Source organism: Battus philenor, unplaced genomic scaffold (assembly GCF_028537555.1).
Source record: "Battus philenor isolate CCGP_79_NKW_IND1 unplaced genomic scaffold, ilBatPhil1.0.hap1 SCAF_18, whole genome shotgun sequence".
NCBI lineage: Eukaryota > Metazoa > Arthropoda > Insecta > Lepidoptera > Papilionidae > Battus > Battus philenor.
In genome coordinates, this window is record NW_027181680.1 from 2,750,168 (window position 1) to 2,769,906 (window position 19,739).

The 19,739-nt window shown below is 35.0% G+C and overlaps 1 protein-coding gene across 1 annotated transcript in view; it reads left to right on the plus strand.

The window, feature by feature from the left end:
• The window catches only part of bnl (branchless), a 210,542-nt gene extending 193,753 nt beyond the window's left edge, over positions 1–16,789 (plus strand). The window contains exon 3 of the mRNA XM_068763403.1: positions 15,508–16,789. Coding sequence (XP_068619504.1) covers positions 15,508–16,017 — 510 coding nt within the window. The 3' untranslated portion in view covers positions 16,018–16,789. The remainder of the gene's footprint in view (positions 1–15,507) is intronic.
• The last annotated feature ends 2,950 nt before the right edge of the window (positions 16,790–19,739 follow it).

A 19,739-nucleotide genomic window follows, 5' to 3' on the forward strand; every position in this document is an offset into this window, starting at 1 on the left:
GAGATTTTAAATTCCCATAAACCCCCGCACGTTAGTGGATACAGCGACACTGTACGATCGTAAACTTTTATCTCTCTTTATCCTTTTCTTTTTGCTTTTACGCCTTTTGTCCTGGAGTGGAAAAAAAAGTTATCCAACATGGCGGCTTACCACTTCTGTGATTATCTGTGACGAAAAAATTGACGCGGTTGTAAAAACGTTCATCACAAATTATCTTCGATTTCTTTTAAAAAACTTATAAAACTACGTGAATACATATTATAAAAATAATTCACTTTTACCGTATATGAAGTACAAGATAGAGGACAAAACGTAGCCCTGCCTCAAACCTTCATTGAACTGAAATGGGCTAGATATTTGACTATCTATCTTTTTGATCCATTAAAATTTATGGTCACCAGAAAAATAGAAGAACAGTGACCACGGGACCGTAGCCCCGTGACATAACTACTATCAAAACTATAGTGGCGAAGCAAAAACCACCACCAAAGAACGGCACCAGATGGCGTAACATAATATCCAAAAAACTCTGTGATCCTCAGTTGTGAAGGATACGAAGCAAGAAGATGACATCAGATATGTTTATATGGGTACCGCATATTTCTGCCACCGAAGACAAATATGCACTACTTCCTGGTGTAGGAGCGAACAATTAGTAAAGTTACTGAACTAATAACATGATGTTAAAGTTATTGTTACAGAAGAATTGTGACTTCTTGTCGACATCATCACCATTTCAGCCGTAAGATGTTTAATGCTGCAGATACAGATCTCAGCAGCCCGGGTCTTCCAACCCTAACAAGGTCGTCTGTTTACATTCACTCGTCACTGGAAGATCTCCACTCAATCTCAAGACCCTATCGGCTTTCAATCCAGCCCACATCATTGTGATCATTGATACAACTGTCCAACATCATGACGATAAAAACTTACATCAAAAACACAATCGCACAAAATAAATCACTCAATAAAAGAACACGAAACTTCACACAAATCGAGCCACTTAAATATTTATATCTCCGATACCAAAATTGAATATATACAAGACATAACATTGTAACATGCGCGGACAAAAACTTAAACGTTCGGTGCAACAGATTATTAATGTAAAAAAAAAACTGATTCAATCGATACGTATCAGATTATTGACAAAATAAAACAACGTAATGCTATTAAACAAACAGCGAAACTTGAACCAAATAATGTTGAATAATTCAAGACTCCTGACAAAGAAACGTATCGCAAATATTTATATCAAAACCCATTCATTATTATTAACAACATTAACTCCGACTGAAAGCGGCCTGCATCCAGCTTCTTCCTAAGGACCTATCTGAACTCTTCTCCGAGACCTTAACATCCCAGCGGCATCTGTTCTGCTAGCTATGTGGACTGCCCACTCTCAATAAAACTTGCTAATCCGCTTGGCCGTGTCTGTTACTTTCTTTCATCTACATCTCATTATCCCTGATCAGATCTCGAAGACAAATCCTGAACATAGTTCTCTTCATAGCTCAATGAGATACTATAAGCCAGTCATTAAGATACACATTCATTTATTCATTCATGTTAGTAGATAGACGCCTGCTGCCTATGTCTTCCCCAAAGATATCTATAGGTGAATATACCCTAACCATCAAGGTTGGCATGTGGATTGGCGATCGCAGTGTGGTATTATGGTACGCAGAGGACGCTGCTGTCCATGCTTTTGAAACTTGTTAGTATAGCAGTGGCAATCCTAGATATTTAATGCACAAAGTGTGAATTATATAAGATTGTATCCCGGGAATCGAAACTGCGATTTACTATCGCAAGTATCTATCCTATACCGCAGCGCTATCGCTGCTCTACAGCAATGTCGATTGCTAAACAATATTGCTAATGATTGTTAAATAGTGAATAATAACGTTGTTAAATCCGATCTATGGATATTTAATTTCCTCCAATCGCACCGAGCTCTTATAATTGCTATGGCGCCTTTAAACTGGGACAAGGTAATTCGTACTACCGTGTACGTACCTACTTACCTGTCTTCGTGTACCTACTACTTATAAAACGAGTGTCCCTAAATCACACCACACCCGCTGCAGATACTCACTATACGGCATGCACGAAAAGAAAACACTACTCACCACTGCTCAACACCCGTTCTTAGGGCCGCCCACGCGAGGACGAACCGGGGTTGGATCCGGATCCATCCTAGGCTCGCCTGTGGTCCACGCTGCCGTTCAAAGCCGCATACACAACATCAACACTACACAGCTCTACTCGGGTAGAGCGGTTTACTACGTGCGAACGTCATCGTACAACTTGAATGCGTCTGTCCAGCTTCTGTTTTATTTTTAAGTTCACGTACCCTTCCGCTCCCTCAACTCAGTTCCGATGAAGCTGTAAAAGTCCCTGGGCTAACGTCAACTAGCATCAACGCAGTGTTCCTAAGTATACTATCGTTGGTCTACGAATCTATATATTCCAGATTTGAACTCGAAGAGAAGCCCAGAGCTTTAGCGACTGCGAGATTGCCATGATAATATAATGATAATCTACATAACATATTACTCAATAGATACAAGTTTAATATTCTTAACTAAATTTACCTTAAGATTCGATATTTAAATAATCAATCTAGAACTAGAGCAATAGAAAGAGAATAAAAAGACTAAATAAAAACCTAAAAAACCGAATAAGGCCCCAAGTGAAACCTATTATTAAACCTGAACTCAATGTTTATTAGTTTTACAACCTAATAGAACCTTGTTTATAATTAGCAGTTGCTATACGCCCGCCATATCTCACGGATAGCTTGAAATAAAGTGCCTTTATAAGTTACCGCGATCTTTATCGTGTTAACCTTGCAACATTTGGTGCGCAAAAAATTAATGGCTGCCATAAAAAAATTTAAACTTTAATAACTTCATTAATGAATATACGTGTTGTTTTTTAACTAAAAACTAATATATAGTGAATTTATATTTCGCGAAGGTAGTAGTGAGAGGTATAACAGAAGAATCACTATAAAAGCTGAAGGATTTAGGCCTGCGAGCTTTCAGAGTCACTGAATTTTTTTAAATGAAAAACAACCTTTTTTGTAAATAACATTTTTATTTATTAATATTCGAATTGATTATTCGTAGCTAAGATAGGACATCGTCTATCAGAAGGGCTAGTATTATTTAATATTGTTTACAGAAAATACGTCGTAGGTAATAATGCTTGCAAAAATAGAAAGAAAAAAAAATGTGTTGTCTATAAATTCGAACGCGAAAACTTTCCAGAACATAAAGAAAATGGACCATAAAGAATATTTTCATGACTAACTTCTCCGAATACCGGACCGCAGATAGGAATCATCAATTAAACAATGAATAAATAAAAGCGAAGAATTCGGCGCATTCAGATCGAATCCGTATTGGCGAAATATCGAATAACAGTGCGGCCATAACTTAACACTAGATTCACAGACGACAGCTAGATCAGTGAAGGTATGCCGGGAACCCGATAAACGGCCTTTTTGGCGGGAACTTTGACAGAGGCACATCGATACCTGGAAGAAACGATGCAACATCGATCTTTGTATGTCATTTCTCGGAAATATAAATCGCGGGACCGGCGTCTGCTTTTAATTTTTTTTTTTTACATTCAAAACTCGTGAGGAAAATTATACCTTTTTAAAGCCACTGTTATATGCGTCAACGATTTTTATGCTTGCCACTGGCTGAATACAAAAATAGATGAAAGTTTTTTTTTTTCTCTCTGACAGTTACGTTTCGATCACCGTGTGTAGTAATATCAATGTTATACTAACTATAAACACTTTTTTTATTAAATTTTAAAAAGGAATGTAGACAAATACTGGTAATATATCACGTGTAATAAACCGATTAAATAGAAACATTTTTTTAGACAGATTAATAGGGATATTCCCGTGAAGTTTTATATAAATATCGTTACTAATTATTTAATATGATGTCGTAAATAATATAGACATGTTTTCATAATAAAAAAGAAGCATTTGTTATGTTTATTAGGAGTTAAAAAGTTGAAGACAGGACAAAACATCTAAAAATATATCTTATATCCTAAAATAAAAGATTTAATTAATTTTTACTTGTGTACATTCAGATAAAAAAAAAGGAAAGAATATTTCGACTGTTTCTTTATTTTGTTTCATTAAACTGATGTACATTAAAAAATATTATCTTAGAGTCTTGTCTTCCAATAACAGTGATTGTCATTTTCTTATTTAAATACACTCGGTAATATCACTATAAATTTTACAATATTTGAGAAAAATTCAAATCGTTTATATATAAACGACAATGAAGACCACAGACCGGCAAGGGCTGCGTAGAACCTCCACTCATAAATGGGCAGACGAGCTTGTTACACTCGTTGTAAGGCCTTGGAAGTAGGCTGCCTCCAACCGGTCTTATTGGAAATTTCTAGAGAAGGCATCTGGCCAGCAATGGATGTTTAATTTGCAAACCACGATCAGCGCCTACAAATCTATTTGGATAAATTTTTTTTTTTTATGTAAAAGGAAAAAGGATATATATGTTAATTTTCAAAAACCGATCAAACTTTGGTCCGGCTCTCTCAGGCAGTCCTAAATCGCGTTGACATACATCACCACATTGAACTAAAAGCCTTTCGATAAACCGCATTATTGTTGGAACCATTTCTGACCTTCGCGGGTGCATAAATAGCCAGATATTGTCAATACAAACATTCCGGATGGAACATCTGGCTTACTCTACTCACTAGTGTTTCATTTCAGTTAGGCTAGAGAACCAATCTATTCCAACAAAAAAAGTGGAAAGTTTTAGTCCATTGTTTGAAGTTTCATGTCGTGTCTGAATGTTTATATGTCTATATCTTGCCTTTGATCCGACGCGACGAGGTCGGTAAAACAAGATGTATCTGTGACAATATTTTTCACTAGATCCGAGATGTGGGTTCAGTAAATCTGTCCAGGACTCGGCGGTGTAATTGACGTATTTATTGCTGCATAAATGACGCGAGAAGCGCGTAAATTAGACACCCGTCTCCAATTTAGTGTACGCACCTCAATTGTGACGACACGGTATCGTATGATCTAAATATTATTTACATTATGGGAAATATAAATATTTGTGTTTGAAGCCATTGAAAATATCCGTCGCACTCGTATTCAAAAGGTCTAAAAATTATTATTAATAGATATATTCGAATCTAAAACAAGTTTAAAATTTAATTTTAATAATTCAACTTTCAACATGGGATAGATTACATCTCTTATTGGCGTCAAAATTAGTTTACCACCTGTTCGAATTATGAATACCTTTGACATGAGGCGAATAGGCGAAAGAAATGGCAAATCAATATATTTAAAAAAAATACATTTTTTTTAATTGAAATTGGCAAAGGCGAACACAGTGTTGGAACTCTTAGCACACAAAAGTTTTTTGAAAACTTTTTAGCTCTCTGAAAATGGGATCGGAAAGTAATATCGCTTTCGTAAGTTAAATTCACATGAATATATTTTAACATATTTTTATTTCTAATAAACAATATATGCACCTTCGTTATCAACAACCTTTTGCCGTCTAGTATACAAATTTTCAATGCCGTAGCCGTAAAAAGCAATAGTTTTTTTTTTTTTTTTTCGACAAAAACATCATTACTTTACGGTTTCCCTAATATTAGGGATGTTATTGTATATGTGTATACATTGGTCATATTTAATTTATAATTTTTTTTTATTCTTGTTTTTTTTAATTATTTGACTATAAATCATTATATGTTCTCAGTGAGATAGTTATAAGGTAACAACTGTAACTAATTTTATATTTCTAAGCTTCTAAGTTTGTACTTTCTTACTGCCTTTTGTTACTGTCTATCTCCAATAAAGTAAATAAGTAAACAAACTTAATCAAATCGATTCTTAGGTATAATTTGTGCCGCCAATAAAATACCGGTCTAACATGTTCTCTTTTTTATTGGTGGAAATTACTCATAAAATAATCAAGGTTCAATCTCCACATGTCTCTGCTATACTATACCCTATTTATCCTGTACGCTGTTAGTCTTTCCGGTTTTTAAAGCTTGTATGGGCTCAGGGCTTGGATCAAAAATCCGCTAACAAATTAATTTTAAAAAGTCTACGTCAGACGCGTCACCTGACGTATTTTATTGACTAATTGATACCTATTCGGTTTTCGGTGTGAACCTTTTCTCTGAAGACTTATTAGCTGAATCGATATTAGAGTTTTGAGAGGATCGGTTTGAGTCCCCGGCGAGTGTGACACTACGTCGCACACTGACACGAAGGCGGCGCGTTTTAAAACTGATTCGGTGTTGCAAGTGTCACTAGCTTTATGTTATGACACTTACATTGGTATCATTAAGAATAAAATACTTACATGTTGCGAACAGGAAGTTTAATACAATTTGCGATAAATTCAACTTTTCTTTTAATATGCTAGTACAGTGCGACGGTTTAACAGGCTTTTCTTTTAAGTGGTAGCTTATCTTAAGTCCATGGAAACAGCTAAAAGTTTGAATAAATTCACTTATTAATTTTGTAATATAATTGTGAAGATCTGTAACTGGACACTTATTTGTTTTGTTATTTATATATGATAAACGTTAGTACCAGGTTTCCAAATAAATATTCTTTATTTAATGGAATCAGGCGTTACCTTGCGGAAGTCCATCCTAAGTAAGAAAGGACCAACATTTAGCCACTGCCGCACATGCAGTAGTAGTTCCGCACATGCGGTGGCAGGTGTGTGATTCGCATTGTTTGCCGTATACGCATTTATCAGCGGGCTGGCGGGCGGTGCACTTTGTTGCCCGACTACCACAGCATGTGCGAAAGTGGCTAAATATTGGTCCTTTTCTTAAATATTGTTTATTTATTTAATCACCCTTTTCACAAATTTCGTAAAGGCGGGCTTAATGCATTTCGGCATTCTATACCAGTCAATACAAGTTAGTGCAGAAATAATGTGGGCAGTTGAACAAATGTTCTAAAAAAGTAATGTTATAAAATATATTCCCTTTACATAAATAAATCCCTTTTTATCTTGATCACGTCATAAATTGAGAACGACTTTACCGATTTTAATCATAGCTTTTCACATTCACAAGTTATCTAATACTTTATTGAAGATTCTTATTATTAAAAATACAAAAATTGCGCAGAAACTTAAATAATTTCAGTAAATCTAATAACTACAGTAATTACCCATTTGAACTTCGCGCGTTTCGAGTTCGCCTTAAACTTCATGCGTTTGACAATTTAAGCGGTAATATTTGTCAATATTTATCTTTTGTAAGCTTAATTTAATTAATAAATAAAGTAAACACTCTGAAATATTTCACAATAATTAATTTTTTTCTATTGTAATTTGGCTAATAACTTCTGACAGTACAAAGTGTAAATGAATAAACATTGATGGTGAGGTTACGACATGCTTTGTTCACGCGATTGTACATCTTGAAAATTGCCTATGAACCTTTAGGTTACGTATCTATGAATCGGTGATAAATTTTAAGATATGTATCTCATAAGACGTCGTTTTGTAAAATTTACCTTCAACTACCCGTTGTGACACAAGTCTTTTAAAGAGAGGACTTGCTCACGATATTACTTAATAATTAAAAGATTTCCACTTATCATGAAATCTCTTAAACCTGGCTTAGATGATTTAGTGGCATTCCTTTTGGCAACTATAGGTCAGTTAAGAAAAGATAGGTGTTGTGACCTCTCGCATCCTTACCATATTTTTGAGACGGGAATATATTTTTCAGGAAGTTTTCATTCACTTTTTTATTTTTCTACCTCTCTCGTCCTTCACAATTTCTTTCATTTTTCTTTCTTTCGTTCTTCACGCTGTCTCCCACTCTCTTGGCATATTTTCACATTTTATTTATGCTACATCTTTCATCCTTCGTCACATGTTCGAAATCTTATATTTTCTCCTCGCAATGGGATTAATAAGCTTATATAAAACTTTAACATCTATTTCAAATTACGTTGTACAAAGTGATCTCTACACTATTTCATTTTTTCTTTTGGAACGCAACAAGTTTAAAACTTCTGGCTATATCTGCAGGAACAGATAATACAAGTAAACACTTTTTGTTCCTATTAATTATTTCTGAAACTATAGAGTTTTGAATAGGTTGCGTACAATAATTGACATTAAATGTGCTACACATTTAACTGTTTAGATCGTCTATAATCAAACAACCTGTATAATATTTTTTTATTAAAATAACTCGTTCGAGGCAACCCTAGAGAATAGAAGAACGGACGGATCCGTGAATTCGCTTCGCTCAAAGTTCTCAAAATAGCCTTTCGATTTCCTTAACCCGTATACTTCACAACCAAACGGTCTCCTATCGATTGTTTTAACGCATAAAGATCGGCAACGATAACCTCCATAGACCGCTAGTGATGCGATGTTACTGCAGAATATCGATAATATATCTTTATTATCGACTCCCCGGTAGGTTCACACCTGACCTATGTGACAGGGAATTTATCGCCTGGTTATTTATGTAAGCATTACGAGTATCGATATTTACATATTGTCGGGACTTGTATATTTGCGATTGTAAATCTATACACTACGAGACTTTGATATTGATTTAAAGCAACTTTCCACCAATACAATGTGGGCTTTTGTAAGATGCGCTTATTTATTATCGACCTCGTACGATTCACGTGTAATTGGAAAGAGGAAAGTTTACAATAAACAACATCACAATATTATAAAAAGGTCTATTCATTTATTTATTCAGGTTATTATACTTAGGCCAATTTACAGTGTCATCATATGTACGGTGAATGAATGAAATGGTTAATTTGTTAGAAGATAGAAACGTATTGAGCTCCTATATGAAGACATCCCTCAACTTTGAGGTACAAGAGATCGAAACGCGCTGATTTGAGAAGAAATCAAATCACAACACACGGTCAATAGACGGATTTTTGTTACCACTTTTAAAATATCTTTAATACATTCCTAAGGTTTATAAATTTCTTCATACTATAATTCAAAAGGATTTTTACAAGTTTTTTTTTGCTGTATATAAATCTCTATATTAGATTAGCAATAGGAACATGACCTCGCTAACATTAATTTCCAACTGTAAGGTTATACCATTGGGTACAGTACACCCGCCCTTGGGACTGGGTCCCCAGGGACCTATTTACGAAAGGTCTCTACCTTACCTACACCGTCTCTGTCAGTACTCTTTAAGGTAGCTCCAGGAGGATCTACCTTACTTTATGTTTGGCACTAATCGGTGTAACATAATTCCTGAAGATGCCCCGTGGAGGGGTGAAACACGTGTTGAGTAATTTGGCGGTGGCGGTTGTGTGATTCGCATTGTTTGCCGCATACGTATTTATCAGCGGCCTGGCGGGCGGTGCACTTTATTGCACGACTACCACTGCATGTGCGGGAGTGGCTAAATATTGGTCCTTTTCTTACTTAAGATGGACTTCCGCGAGGTAACGCCTGATTCCATTAAATATCCAGGAGGATCAGTGGGAATTAGCTTGTATCTAACACCTTCCGACTTTTACAAGGTTGTCTATCCACCTTGTAGGCGAAGATCCTGAACTGCACCTCCCAGTCCCTACTTCAGAACTTTGAGACCCCAACAGCATCTGAATTTAAATTTATTACATTATAATTTAGTAACATAATACGAAAGTGTATTATAAGGGTATCATACATAGATTCTCATTAAATAAAAATATTTATTAAGCTGAATTATACCAAATGTTCCCTTTGTATATACAAAAGTGAACGTACTGTCAGTAAATAATTATTATCAATACCTTGAGAAAAACAGAAGACAGTAAACCAAGGAAATAACTCGTCAATAATTTAGTTAAATCTTTTAACGACTGTTACAAATTGTATGAACAAATAATGATTACAAAGACCATATTTTTAAAGGTTTTATATTATATAATATCAGAAAGATACACGTTAATTAGCATGTGATTTAAAAAATCGATTTAAAAAAATGAAAGTCGAGAAAAGTAATGACTGTGTAAAGAAACATTTCTTGTATACCACACGTGTGTATAAATAAATAATAAATCTTAATTAACCATCAAGAATTTCAATTAACTGCATATCTGATTATAATTAATAAAGAATGCTTATCCTCGACAATCTAAACATACGATAATAATTATACGATTTTTATCGATAACTAAATCGATTGAATCAATCACTATGTTTTATCTGTAATTCTCGCACCGGCTTTATGAACCGATTTTCCTAAATAGACCTGCGGCTGTTTCGAAGTGGGGTCTAATAGTTAAGTGATAAGATAAGCGACCTCGCCTGTAATATTTTGACGGAAACAATCTTTACTTAATTAGTTAACATATAACACCTGCTTCTTCGAGACGTTGGCAAACATTAGATATTTGTTGGGTATATTTTTTACTGTAAAAACATTTTTTTGTAATCACTTTTAAGTTCATTAAAACAAAAGATTTACACCTATACACTGCCTTAAAATTTAGGAGAAAGGAATATTCCTTTTGCTGATTAGGGATTAGCTAAGATTGAATATATTTTACAAAATTCCATGTTTAGAAAACACCATGTGGAAAAAGGCATTTCAAAACACTGTCCACTAAACTGAAAGAGGTCTGCATATATAACGGCCTAAATTCACTTACTTTGGTGCCTGTTTTTTGACTGGAAGACATTACATGGCTTATATATACATTCATACGTCCACACACACACACACACATATATATATATATATATATACATATATATATAGAACTATAAACATACATACTTATGTGTATAGCTACATTAACTAAAAATATATATCGTTGTCGTCGTTTTATAGACACCAACTGCAAAACACTGGTCTTCCCTAAATATATGTATGGGAGTTATACCAAAATCACCACGCTTGGCAGGTGGTTTGGCGATCGTAGTTTGGTGTTATTTTACGCAGAGGATACTGCTGCGCATCCTCTGGAAACTTGTTGTGAACAGTGGCAATTCTATATAATTAATGCAAAAAGTGTAAATTATATATTTTGCACGACGAAATATTAGTCCTCTCCCGTTGGACTATCACTGCACGATAATAATAAGAATAAATAAATAAAAGAATCATTAGCAGGTTAAAAACTGCGATGGTTGTAAATAAATCAAAAGTTATAATCTAATAACTCAATTTAATTATCGACATATACTATCCTATGCCGTTTAAGGTAATGCCGGCTAAATGCTGGTGTAGTTTTAATAGAGATATTATTAATTTTAGATCAAAATGCCCGGAGCAACGGTGTTCGCTGAACGCTAAAGAAATTGCACTGGCTAATACTAAAGCCCCTTTCACACTGCAATTCAATTTTATTTAATACTACTTACTGTACACGCTAGATTATATATATAAGGGTGACCCAAACGTAATGTCGACATATTTTACAGAGTAACAGAGTGATATTTATCCCTCCCGCACCTGCATTAAAAATTTATTTACTAAATGGCAAAAGGATAACGAAGTTGAATATATTGTTGAAAATAAATAAAAACTTGTTAAAAATGTAGTCGTGTGAATTAAACTTAAGAAAGCGACATTACTTTCCGATTCTCCTGATACATAGATAATAGTAAAAAATACAACAGACGGTGCTATTTTTATTTTTATTACACGATACTAATATTTTTTAATTATTCGAGACAAACATAGTTAACGTGTACATATCGACAAAGCATATATGTAAACAAATGACAATGTCAAATTTATTTTTAATTTTCGATTTACGGAAATCAATGTCGATTTTTTTATTTATTACAATTTAATGTTTTTTTAGTCATTTATTTAGCCTATATATTATTTTTATATCGGAGAGTTTGATAAATTTTGTTTTATATATTCGCCCCTGTTTTGTGCCAAGCGTGTCCACAATGGTGTCCTGTCTTATGGTCAACAGATAACCGTCTGTGGAGTTTGTACCTTTACCTTGTTATATTCCTGCCTCCAGGTTCCCATATATTGATGGACTGTGGCCATTTATCTTTTATCTCAATACGTAACCAGTCCATTATCATTTTAGTCTTATACTTTTTGACACAGCATTCACTAATTTTGTGAATTTTCATAAGGCCTGTGCACTCTTTCTTGCCTATTTTTGACTATCATCTAAAATATGGGTGTAATCTTGAAAAAAGATAGATGTTGTTAAAAACCGCCTTATGTGTCGTAAAGAAATGTATTTAAGCTATAAACACATTGTGTAAGTTACATAACACCACTTTATCGATAATGTTCCGTCTGCCTTAGCAACTATCATTAATAATGAAATTGCACAATATTCCGCGAGATGGCTCTATGGGTGGTAACGTCTACCTCACATGTCTGACTTTGTCTACCTTCCGAGCGCAGTTCGACTTTATATCACCCGCGTAAAAGTAAAATAATGATAATCATTCTGTAACACAATCCAGAGCTAGAACAATTGTTTACTCCTCGAGTAACACAATATGTGGCGGAGAAATAAAAGTGTGTTTTAATTTTACGAGTCGCCGTTTAAGGTTTAATGTATGCGCATTTCTAGATGCGTCCTTTGACTGTATGGATCTTTGTTATTTATGTATTGGTGACAAGAGCGTGATTGGTTGCTTTGGAATTGGAATAATGATCTTATCTAGAAAACACAGAGTTAATACTGATTTCTATTAAAGTCTTTGATTCGAAATTAAATAGTATGTTCAGTAATTTGTTTATAGAAATATTTGTAAAAAAGAGTAGGTTATTCAACAGATGCAACTTATGCTATCCTGGATTTTATTTTTCTCTTCGGCTTATTATTTATAGCCGATAGGACAGTCTAAAAACTGAAACTCACCAAAGTTTTACTTATAATTGACTTTGCAAAGTTATTGCTTATGGATATAAAATATTTAAAGAGATGAATATATAGCTTATTTGATGTCAAAATATATATACTACTCAATCCAATTACAAATAATTACAGAAATAATAAACAAATCAATGATAACATAGTAAAAAAATTATTTTCAAATTTCAAATTACTATATATTGAAATTAATTATTGTTTATTATCTTTGCCTGTAAACTGTACTGCCAGATGTTATGTGACTGTTGAATTTCATATATATGTTCTTTTAACATATTTTAGCGTGACCACTATAAAGTGTTGATTTGAAATAGGTGTAAAAAATTTTAAAACTTTTTACTGTCGAATGTGCTGTACATATACATAATAAATATTGAGTTAATAATACTGCTTTTAATGTTCTTGATACAAAAGCAAATAATGGCTTCAATATTATGTTGATGTTTAACTGATGCGGCTAATGCTACCCTGGATATTGTTTTAAAAAACTATGGTATGATTAAGTTAGTACAATAATGATTGTCGGAATTTTAACTACCAAAAATACCTTTCGAATTAGATCACAATCTCTGTATCATTAAAATCTAAAATGCATATATTCCATCGGAAGTGGAAGAAGAATAATAAAGATACAGAATGATTAAATGATCGAAATCGCGATGAATCAAAGCGAAGCGATTCCGAGGCGTGGGCCGGACTCGGCGTTGAGCATAAATCGAACCACCTCTGGTTAACCCGAGGCTTCCGATATCACAAATTACTAACATCATAAATCAGAGAGCCGATTGAGCTCACCCACAGCCATCGTCCGATAAACTGTCTTAGATTGAATTTAATGCGTCGTGATCAGACTAACTGAACAGTTTAAGCATCATTAGGGTATAACTGAATTTATTTTGCACAAATTCAGCCTATGTCTAAGACATTTTTGTATTGAGATAAGTGCGTACGCATTTCCATAAATCTTTCCGGGTCTATTTAACTTTCACGGCTATCAGAAATAAAATGAGGACAAGTGTGTTTTTATTTTGATCACCGACACGTTCATCATCATCATCATGCTAGCCGACTGACGCCCACTGTAACGCACAGCACTCCCACAAAAATCGTCGTGATAACTGATCTAGACTTAACGCCTGTCCACCTTAAGGGAAGCCTATGGAAGCCTGAAAAAATATATGAATAAATTATTAGAAATGAAAAGTCTTTTTCCCAAATACGAAATAGGGGAACGATAGGTCCCCAATAGCAGGGACCATAAAAAAAAGGGAAGCCTGCCTACCCACAGCGCATCTACCTGTCGTAGTTGACATTCAAGAACCTGTCAACATCAATGGCGGTTGGTTGCATGAGCAATGTGTCCCGTCTACTGCCACTTACGAGCAATTGCTCGAACTATATCAGTGACTAAGGCTCATCTTCGGACTTGCTCATTTCATTCCCCATTGCTCTCTGGGTAACCTCGAGCTTTCTAATGAGTCCCGTCGTAAGCGATCACATCTCGGATCGGCAACACACGTTGGTCAAAGAACTTCTTTATACATTGCGGTATATTTATCAGCTTATTTGTGATTCTATGCATTTGTTTAAATATTATCACGTAATCATAAACGAAAGACCGGTCATCAAGATGATCTTTTGGGGAAGCTTACGCCTTGCATTTGGCGGCTATCGGCTAATGTGATGATAATGACGTAATCATTTCACCAACTTTTCATCACCGCTATATAGAGTAAGTAGGAGCATTTTAGCAATTATAACACGATGTGATGATTCTTGATCCTTCCAAGATCTCACAATGTTATAGCATATAACTATATGTCTAAAAAAAATCGTTCAGCGAAACGCAACTGAAGCTATATAAGTGAAGCTAGTTCTAAGTGTATCCAACAACGATATATTTTGTATTTATAATACTTGAGACATCAACTGGCGGATTTTACGGAAGAAAACAGGCTCCAAGAACACCAATTTAAACTTTGAAATTGTCTGCACCAGTACAAGTTGATGTATGCTACCTGTTAGCCGCTGAATACAGCGAACCGGTGGCCAAGAAACACGAATGGCACTATTGAAACAACCCGTAGATATTGGTTACAAGACGTTTAGAAAGGCAGCATTGAAAGCTTGCTGACTTAACAACTGTTATAATTCATATTGTAGTTAATGTTAACGAACTCGCTATATTTATAATATCTGTCATAAAAGTTATTAATAATACTTCTCAATTTAAAAAAAAAAAAAGTTTTTAAGTCGTCGTCACAACGTTGTCGTACAAAGCTATGTCGAAGATAAATCGAAGTTCATATAGAGCCAAACAGATTTAAAAATCTGTGATATTGTTAATGAAATACTTAATTAGAATTTTTTTTGATAAAAGAATCAACATCTGCATCTATCGTTGTTCCTAATTACCAAAGTGAAGACCAGAAGTGAAGACTTCTTTCAAATATCAAATAATTAAATATATAAGAACGAGCTTTCGTTGAAAAACATCTCAATGCTAATTCAAGATTTGTTAAATATACATTGATAGTTTGATTTCAAAAATCTATTAAAATTGTCTAAGTCTGTATTAACTCTTGCTTTTTTTGTTCCAGAAGGATCTCTCGGACGACTGCGTGTTCGAAGAGCATATAGAGGAGAACAACTATAACACGTACTCGCGGATTAGAGCGGGAAAGAAGACGTTCCTCGCGCTGGACAACCGGGGGAAGTCGAGGCGGACACAGATCCCTGTGAGCAGGCCGCTGGGCAACTTGTCCGGGTACGCGCTGACGTTGACGAAGCGGTGGGACGGCACGCGGCTGGCTCAGTGCCCGCCGCGCCGCCACCGCGGCAAGCTGAAACGCCCGCCGCCCTTCCACAGGAACTGCCAGCGACGGGTGCAGAAGCAAAACCAGAGGCACAAGCGAAAGCACAAGAAAGCGAACGACCCGAAGAAGAAGCAAAGGCATCCGAAAGGGCGGAGAAAACACGAGAACGGAACGACAACGACGACGGAGATGAGCTGGGACGAATCCACGATGTCAACAATGTCCACCGTGTCCAGTACTGACGTGGAGTTTTTTCGGTCGGCGACCGCGCAGGAGGCGGTCGGTCGCGCGTGAGCCTGCTCGCAGTAGGCGCTGCCGTCGCGCTCGCACAATAGAACCGTCACCGTTCCACTCTTACGCGACATCCGCATTCCCTGTCCGTCGGTGACCGAGCGACCCCCGTCCGCTCCTTTCAGTTCTACCGTTCTATTGTCATATATCATTTGATCGTGAAAATTTGTTTAATTTTTGTACGCATCAAACCAATAAAGAACGTAGCACTCTGTTCCGGAGGAACACTATTTTCTGTCGTCGCATAGAATGTGATGCGCGATTTGGATAATTCTCTTAGTGAAACAAAAAACGGCGCGCCAGTGACTCGCCGCTACTATAGTGGCCGAGATCGCTTCGAGTGTTATTACTATACGAATGTTACAAAATACTCAAGTGAAAAATCACACCGGACGGCAGACGTAGCAGTCGCAACGTATAACAATAACAAAATGATATTATTCTACCAAAGCTACTGAAATTATCTATCTCAATTTATATTCCTAGTTCGCTTTAAAACGTAGGTTTATCGGCAAGATTCCAATTGTCTTAGTTACTGTTACTTATCATGAAATTATTAACGTAGATGATATTGATAAAGTAAATGATAAATTTAATCGAATGGATTTATGTGAAATGTGTCTATCTAGATATCGTTGGGTAAGGTGGAACCGTGTTAGACTAGGATTCCTGTCCGTAACAACAAGGAGTATATCCTCGAAAACGATTTCTTTCGATCATCTTACATATTTAGGGTCGTTATAATCTGTGGTCGTTTCGATATGAACTTCAGATATTTTATACAGAAATTCTTGACGCCTTATAGTACCCAATTACTTGTTCCCCGTCGTGATTGTTTGTATTAAGAAATACAAGTTTTAATTCACTTTTATGGTAAGACGTCGGAGTTGCTCCAGATTAGTTGATACGAACAGGAATAGGAAGGTTTTGTACTTAGTTGGATGGTTTGGGTGATTAATTTCATAAGAAATTGACTGAAAATATATGACTGAGTAATGTAGGTTTGTTGGTTTCGGAATAGGTAAGGTATTGTGCGGCGGGCGGCAGGCTACGTAGGCTACGAGGTACGGGGTCAAGCGGGTTGGGGTCCCCCGCGGGGATCTGACGGCACTGACCCCTGAGGTCTCGAACTCGCTTGGCCCGGTCCGTTCAAAAATTAATTTAGTTAACACTAACGGCGACGAAGTGACTATTAGTAGGTAGCTCTTAAAACGTGTATCTAATTTGTAAATTATTTATTTTCCATAGAGAAAGTGGTATTTTGTTAACGTTTTAGTTGATGTTTTTCTTTAGTTATTATAATTATTCTCTTGTCCCCTTTAGTTCCAACCGAATGTAGATACGTAGGATTTCATACGCTTGTATTTTTAGTGAGCCAATTTTGTGTATTATACTATTGTACTCGGTTCGATAGGTGTATATGCTTTTTAAATGGTTTTTGTATAGAGTATGGACGCATTAGTTGTGATCGCAACAGACTTGCGTGACGGCATTGATTTAGTGAACCCTCGCATTTTGGTAATGCGCAGGATTACTGCAACTCCTCTCGCTTCGGCAAATCGATATTTCGGAGCATTTATAATTAATCGATATCAATTATTTCCAATTTGATACGTTCAGTAATATAACCATCATTACTTCTGATGAAATACATAGAACTTTTTAAAAATAGAATTTTTCCTACGATAAATAACGATTCGCCGACTAGAAGCAGAGAGTTTCATAATAATGCGCAAGAAGCTTTATGAATGTACCTATATATGTTAGCAGGATGATATGGCAGTGTATTTATGGTGAATGTATGTATTTTACAAATGGAACACGCGAAAACGACACACATTCGTAACGGCGATGGAATCACACGGGGCACTTCCTTCGATCAACATCGCTGAATCGACTTGCGTCCTTTTCGATTGACCGAATCGATTATCGGGTTTAAGATACTCGTCACTGTATTTTATGTAAATTAAATTACCGTGCGATTTTAACACTAGAATAGCACCAGTATTTGGGTATTGTAAGAATTGTCCTCCTTTACAATATCTAGTTTTTTTATTAGTTTTATATTGTATAGACACTGTAAGGACGACTTCAACTGTCAATTTGGTTTAAATTCACAGTTACACTGCGAGAACTTAATATGCGATGCAAACTGAAAACCGTTGCCTGTTTATCGAAAGACCTTTTTAACGTCAACGTTTATCATTGATGTAATAATATCTCATCTAATATCAAAGTTAATTTTACTGAAAATATCTCGTTAATGTCATCTCACTGGCTAAATATTCACAGATGTTACCACACGAAAATAATATAAATTTTCCGATTATATAATATCGTTTGCGTTTAAAAGGTCTAAATGGAATGATAAAAAAACATGTTTGCGTAACTTTATACTGCCGAAATGTAAAAAACAATTTTAATGTTAAATGTTATTTATATACAAGTGCCATAATATACATAATTTTCTGGATTTTTCTACCCATACTCGGGGATATTGTTGATTTGCAATGTTATAAATCCTATTTCGCAGCTAATTGTTATACAAATAATTCTCCGTTAGGGCCGGAAGGTGTTATGGAGCAAACTATTAAAATGAACACATCTAAGCGAGAAGTAACCCACTTACCGGTTAATTATAATGTATATGGCAACATTTGCCAAAACATCGATGTTTTGTTCCACATTAACGTACAAACGGAAGTCTTGTTACACTTAAATCAATACCGGAAATCTATAGAGATGTTTTAAATTAGGTACCGTTTTCAAATTTAACGATAACGAAATAATATTTATCGCATTAGCGTTCATTTAAAAAAAAATGAAAATACCACAAAAGATTACAGTTTTCTTTTTTTATTTTATTCAATTGACTTACAATGACATCAAATGACATTTACAATCTTGTGTCAACTTTTTTTTAGCTATGGAGGTTGAATAAGTGACATTCAGGTGAACGCATTTTTTAATCTATGACATTAAAAATTGTCTTAAGTAGAATTGAAATAAGTGGGTTGAATATATAATTAAATTGAATATTAATTGATATGTAACGCATGTAAGCTATATTAAAATCGTTCCCACCAAAATGCAGCTCCATTCGCCGCCCAGACCTTCCTCTGCAGGGACGTCAAGAGTGGTCAAACAGTATTAATAAATTTATTTCGATACCTTTACATTATACAATAATTATAACTAACTCTCGCGCGACAACATACGTATAAGCGCAGAGATTGTCTTTAAAAAAAATTGTATAAAAATATCAAAAGCTATGTATAATAATTAACGTTTCTAAAGTAGAATTTAAAAGTTCGCCTTTGTATGTAGATATACCAAACGAAGATTGATTGAAACTTTTAGACAATAACATTTTTACAGCCTCTTTTACCGACAAATAAATAAAACTGATTCTTTAAATACAGTGTGATGTTTTATTTCATAACCAATCATATTATTTTATATTCCAGGGGTAGTCAACTTTTGGCCCGCCATCCAAGTGCAGCTCTTTGAAAGACTATTTTTGATATCAAACATTTTTCAAATTATTTCACTTCAAAATTCGTTAACCCTAAACACCAATCAGTATAAACTGTCAAAATAAGTATAATAAATAATTTCAATTTTTAACATTTAAACATAAAACAACGTATATTGTACATCGATTTATGTCTTTTTAAATATCTTTTCTATATAAAAAATTAATAAGTTTTAGCATACATTTTTAA